The sequence below is a fragment of the Erythranthe guttata genome, chromosome 2 (assembly GCF_056151865.1).
Source record: "Erythranthe guttata isolate IM_541 chromosome 2, IM_541, whole genome shotgun sequence".
Classification (NCBI taxonomy): domain Eukaryota; kingdom Viridiplantae; phylum Streptophyta; class Magnoliopsida; order Lamiales; family Phrymaceae; genus Erythranthe; species Erythranthe guttata.
Window position 1 is genome coordinate 10,963,855 of NC_142534.1, and position 6,378 is coordinate 10,970,232.

Consider the following 6,378-nt stretch of genomic DNA (forward strand, 5'->3'; position numbering starts at 1 on the left):
CTCCTCTTCGGCGTTGTGGCACCGCAGTGTTCAGATCTGGAAAAGGGTTCGTGCGTTTTGACCTGCGCGTTGGAAACCTTCCGGCAGTGGAAGAGGGACCCACAAAATCAAAATTATCTGGGTCAATCGGGTTCAGCTCATCTCCGGGCTCAATGTAGCTGATGGGTAGAGCATCGAAGTTGATTGGGTGAACGATGAGGGCCAGATTTGGGTCTGCTGGTACAGGTGCTGCAGCATCGTTGTGAACATCACCATCGACGGCTGGAGGAGGATTTCTAGGTGGGGATGCCATGATACAGTAGATGAAGGAAAATAGCTTCTTGTGCTTTTGATTTTCGAGTGTGAGTTTTTGAGAAAAGAAGCACTAAATTTATAAGCCCTAATTTTTGCTGGTGAAGAAGAAAAAAAAATTGAAGTGGAGAAGGTGAAGAAGTGGTGTCCGTTTTTCTTGGGGAGAGTGTGTTTAAGGAGAATAAAATTTCCTTTGGCAGTTTAAAGCAAAACGTGACACATGGCATAATGAGGAGTGGACTTAGTGGAAAATGAAGAATTAACCCATGTACCCCATGACCCATATAAATAGGGATAATTCAATCAAAATACAAATAATACCGTAGCACTCATGAATTATTCACAAAAATAGAAAAACACCTTTATTAATGATTAATAGTGAGAAAAAAAATAGCTGACAGGCATAGATACAATTATATATATTTATTATATATATATATATATTTTTTTTTTTTTTTTTTTTTTTTTTATTTTTTTTTAAATATATAGATATATAAACTCTTATTTTCAAGTCAAACAATTCACATGGAACATGATCAAGTGTTCAGTTTGAAGGTTCCTCAGTTACTAAGATATGACTATCAAAATAGAGGAGTTTGACTTATGTGAGTGTAATTATTGGCTAAATGTTTACATGAAGCATGATCACGTTTCAAGGTGAAAGACTTCCAGTTACTGATTTAGGAAATAATTCATCACAGTGAAGTCATTATTTAATGAAGCTAATGCTTCAGTAAATTGTGTTGCAGCTTAAGATATTTGATGAGATGCTGCAACACGTTTCAGGACATGTTTATTGAGTACACATCCCGAGAGATTTTCTGAGTTTTGAAAACCTCTCATAATCTAATGCCTTTGTAAAGATGTCAGCCAGCTGATCTTCTGTAGGAATGTACTTTAAGCACAAAATATTTTTCTCAACTATGTCACGAATAAAATGATGTTTAATATCTATGTGTTTAGTTCGTGAGTGTTGAACAGGATTTTTTGAAATGTCAATAGCACTTGAATTATCACAATATATGGTCAGGGTATCACTGGTTAACCCATAATCCCCCAACATTTGTTTCATCCAAATTAGTTGACCACAACACCCTCCAGCAGCTACATATTCTGATTCAGCTGTTGAAAGAGATACACAGTTTTGCTTTCTACTAAACCAAGAAACTAGATTATTCCCCAGAAAGAAACATGCACCTGAGGTGCTTTTTCTGTCACTAATATCCCCAGCCCAATCAGAATCACTAAAGCCTATCAAGTTTGTATTTGTGTCTTTGAAAAACTGAATCCCTAAGTCTACTGTACCTGCAACATACCTAATAATCCTCTTCACAGCTTTAAGATGAGTGACCTTGGGATTAGCTTGATATCTGGCACACACACAAACACTAAACATAATGTCAGGCCTGCTTGCTGTTAGATACAGAAGACTTCCAATCATGCTTCTGTAGAGAGTGCTGTCGACATCTTCTGCAACATCATCCTTAGACAGTTTTTGACTGGAACCCATTGGAGTTTTCATGTGCTTGGCTGATTCCAACTCAAACCTTTTGACCAGATTGAGAGCATACTTCTTTTGATTCACAAACATTCCTTCACCTGTTTGTTTGATTTGAAGTCCTAAGAAATAATTCAACTCCCCTACCATACTCATTTCAAAAGTGTGAGACATAGAATCTACAAAAGACTGCAAAAGGTTAGCACAAGTAGAGCCAAAAACAATGTCATCAACATATATCTGAACAATAATAATATGATTATTAGTTCTTCTAACAAACAAGGTTCTGTCTGCCTCCCCTCTTTTGAACTGTATTTCAAGTAAGAAGTCAGTGAGTCTTTGATACCAAGCTCTAGGAGCTTGTTTAAGACCATACAGTGCCTTCTTAAGCTTGAAAACATGATTAGGTTTGGCAGAATCTTCAAAACCCTTTGGCTGTTCTACATATGCTTCTTCATTTAAAACTCCATTCAGAAATGCACTTTTGATATCCATTTGGTACAGTTTGATTTTAAGAAAGCAGGCTATAGCAAGAAGTAATCTAATAGATTCAATTCTAGCTACTGGAGCAAAGGTCTCATCAAAGTCTATACCCTCAATTTGAGTGTATCCTTGTGCTACTAACCTAGCCTTGTTTCTAACAACTGTACCTTTTTCATCAGTTTTGTTCTTGTAGATCCACTTAGTTCCTATCACATTTACATGGCTTGGTCTGGGAACTAAGTACCAAACATCATTCCTGATGAATTGATTCAATTCTTCATGCATTGCATTGACCCAGAATTCATCCTTCAGAGCTTCTGCAATATTCCTTGGTTCCACTGAAGACACAAAACAAGTGGTTCCAGTTAGTGCACATTCAGAAGATAAATTTGCAAATCTTACCATATCTCTGTAGTTTACTCTCTCTTTTCTCCTGGTCCTCATTCCATCAAAGATATCTCCCACTACTTGAGTAGATGGGTGATTTTTCTGAATTCTACTTGAGGGTTCCTTTCTGCAGACATCAAAGATTTGCTGTGATTCAGTCTCTGTAGGATGTGTTGAGTCAGATGTGGTGACACTTGGCTCAACACCTTCTTCTCTTAAGACTGGACTGTTTGTATCTGGGCTCTCTGTGGTAGAAATGTCTTCCTCTGTTGTTTCTCTTTCAGCAATTAAGTCATCAACTTCATCTTCAGCTGTTTTACTGCGGAGATCAGCAAAGTCATCAAATACCACATTTACAGATTCAATAATGGTTCGAGTTCTTAGATTATATACTCTATAAGCATGACTGTTATTAGAGTATCCCATAAATAAACTCAAATCACTTTTTGAATCAAACTTAGCTAGATGATCTCTATCATTTAGAACATAGCAGACACATCCAAACACATGCATGTATTCTAGATTAGGTTTCTTACCATAAAGAATTTCATATGAAGTCATCATAGATCCTAATCTTAGGTACACACGGTTTGAGATGTGACAGGCTGTGTTGACAGCCTCAGCCCAAAACCTCTTAGACAGATTTTTTGCACTCATCATCACCCTAGCCATTTCCTGGATGGTTCTGTTTTTTCTTTCAGCAATGCCATTTTGCTGAGGAGTTTTTGGAGCAGAAAATTCATGCTTTATACCCTTTTTATTACAAAAAGCAACAAATAAAGCATTCTCAAATTCTTTTCCATGATCAGATCTTATCCTATGAATAGAAACTTGAAATTGAGTTTTAACAAACCTATACAAATTTCTGAATACATCAAAAGTGTCTGATTTTTCTCTTAAAAAGTACACCCAAGTATATCTTGAAAAATCATCCACACACACAAAGACATATTTTTTACCACCTAGGCTTTCTACCTCTATAGGACCCATAAGATCCATATGTACTAGTTCAAAACAAATAGTGGTACCAACGTGTTGCAACACTTTGTGTGGTACTCTGGTTTGTTTTCCCTTCTGGCACATTCCACATATAGGAATATCCTTGATCTTGAGATCTGGTACTCCTCTTATAGCATTGTACTTGTTGAGCAGCTTCAGATTCTTGAAATTTGTGTGGCCTAGTTTCTGGTGCCACAGCTCTACTTCACTTACTCTTGAGCTCTTGCATGAGATGGTGTCACCTGTTTGATAGCAATTATCCATTGATCTGGAACCTGTAAGTACACAATGATTTTGATTATCAAACACAGAACAACAGTATTTATCAAATTCTACACGTAGATCATCATCACACAATTGACTGATACTGATGAGGTTTGACCCCAATCCTTCAACGTGTAAAACATTTGAGAGTTTTGGAAGCCCTTCAATACTGAGTGTTCCACGTCCAACCACTTTGCCTTTAGCTCCTCCTCCATAGGTTACACGTCCTCCATTAAGTGTGTGGTAGTTTGATAGAAATTCCTTTGTTCCAGTCATGTGCCTAGAGCATCCACTATCAAAGTACCATGATCCTGAAATGTTAGCATTTAAAGAGGTGTATACTGCTTTGCACGAAAGTTTACCTTTGGGAGTCCATATTTTACACTCCTTTTTGGTAGATTCTACCTTTTTCTTTGAGGTGTTCCTTGAGGTGTTGTGGATTATTTTATACAACATTTTGTCACTGCTGAGTTTTTCACAAAATGGACGAATGTGTCCTGGTGAGAAACAGTAATGACAAACATAACCTCTTATTCTGGAATCTGGAGTGGTGACTGTGGACTTCCTGCAATCCTTTCTGTTTGCACCTTTTTCTTTTACAAAGACAATTTCTTTCTTCTTAACTGGCTTCATTTGTTTTTTGAACCCTAGCCCTTCATGTTTGTAGTGCTTTTCCATTGACACAATCTCTTCGAGCTTAGTTGTGCCAGTGTTCATCCTCTTGATTGCTAGAGTTGCCTTTTTGAGTTCTTCTTTCACTTTTGCCAGTTCAAGATCCTTCTTGGTGATTCCAACCTCCAAATGTGTGATTGTGTCTTTGAGGGAGGAATTTTCCTTGTTGGCTGCATCTAGAGCTTGAGTCTTCTTCTCCAAGTTTCTGATCAGCTTTTTACACATGTCTTCATCATCACTGACTGCTTCATTACTGGATTCTGCTGCATTCACAGAAATAGAGTTTAAACATGTATAATGATCAGTATTTAACTCACAAATTGAAAGTGTTTCAGAAAGTGTTGCAGCATCCAGGGAGACTCCTTGGGATTCTGTTTCAGAGGAACTTTCAGTAAGATATCTGACAGAAAGAGCTTGTTTAGAGGATTGCTGTTCCTCTGTCTGTTCAGGTTGTTCTTCCTCCTCATCACTGACAGCACAAATCAAACTCATTCCTCTCCTTCTCAAGGTATTTGCACATTCATTAGCATAATGTCCAAATCCTGAACAGGCCCTGCATTTAATATGATCCAAGTTAGGTGGTTCAGAATTTGAACGAATAAAAGAAGAATTTTTTAAATTGTTTTGAGAAGGTGTTTGAGGAAATGTTCTCTGTGGAATAGATCTGTTCCGGGGCTGAGTTTGTCGATTTTGTGGAGATCCTTCTGAAAATAACTGCCTGGGCTTGATTCCACTTCGTCTGTACGCCCTATTGAATTTCTGAATCTGAAATGCCACATTATTGAGGCATTCTTCTGCATCATCATCATATTCCGGAGCAACATCTTCCTTCTCTAATTCTGCCTGGAGTGCATTTGAGATAGCCTTTCCTTTCTCCTTTCTTTGATCTTCAAAGTTCATCTCTCTGGACTTGAGACTACCTATTAATTCGTCCAGCCGTAGAGATGATGTATCTTTAGCCTCCTCAATAGCAGTGACCGTCATGCTGAACCTATCTGGAAGAGTTCTCAATACCTTATTCACTAATGTCTCGTTGCTCAAAGGACCACCTAAGGATTGAAATTCATTAGCCAAATCAATCAACTTCTCATTGTATTGAGAAATTGTTTCAGTTTCCTCCATTCTCAGTCTCTCAAATTTGGAAGAGAGTAATCTGAGCTTGGTTCTTTTGACACTATCTGATCCCTCACAATGAAGTTGAAGAATTTCCCAAGCATCCTTTGCAGAAGTGCATACAGAGATTAATTTAAACATAGTTAAATCTACTGAATTGAAAATTGCATTTAACGCCTTTGAGTTTTGGTTAGCATTTGATAGATCGTCTGGTGTCCACCGTAATTCTGGAGTTGGAAAAACATCTCCGTCCACATCTGTGATAGTTGGTGGCTTCCATCCAGTGAGAATAGATCTCCATGCTCTCTCATCAATGGCTTTGATGTAAGCCCTCATCTTGACTTTCCAGTAGGTGTAGTTCGTGCCATCAAGTACAGGAGGTCGCATAGAAGCAGTCATCTGAGTATCCATCACGAATTCGTTTCTGTAAAGAAAATAGGAACAAACACTTAGTATACGTCAAGTGTTGGCTCTTGATGCCAATTGAAAGAATTTATGGTCCCGAATTCGTATTATACAGAGATGTTATCTAAAATGTTATGACACTTGAGACAACATGCAGCGGAAATATAACTATTAAAAGACAATGCTCAGATTTAAAAAATGTTCACAAGTAAAGACTTGTGAACTTGCCCTTTACAGGACGGAAAAATATATTAAAATCAGTATTC

General features: G+C 37.7%; 1 protein-coding gene across 1 annotated transcript; it reads right to left on the bottom strand.

Annotated features, from left to right (window-relative positions):
• Nucleotides 1-3,464: 3,464 nt before the first annotated feature.
• LOC148772320 (uncharacterized) lies at nucleotides 3,465-5,716 on the bottom strand. The gene is made up of 3 exons (XM_088814980.1): nucleotides 5,515-5,716; nucleotides 3,635-5,388; nucleotides 3,465-3,476 (listed from the first exon to the last, which is right to left on the bottom strand). The coding sequence occupies exons 1-3, from the start codon at nucleotides 5,714-5,716 to the stop codon at nucleotides 3,465-3,467; spliced, it is 1,968 nt and encodes a 655-aa protein (XP_088671106.1).
• Nucleotides 5,717-6,378: the final 662 nt, after the last annotated feature.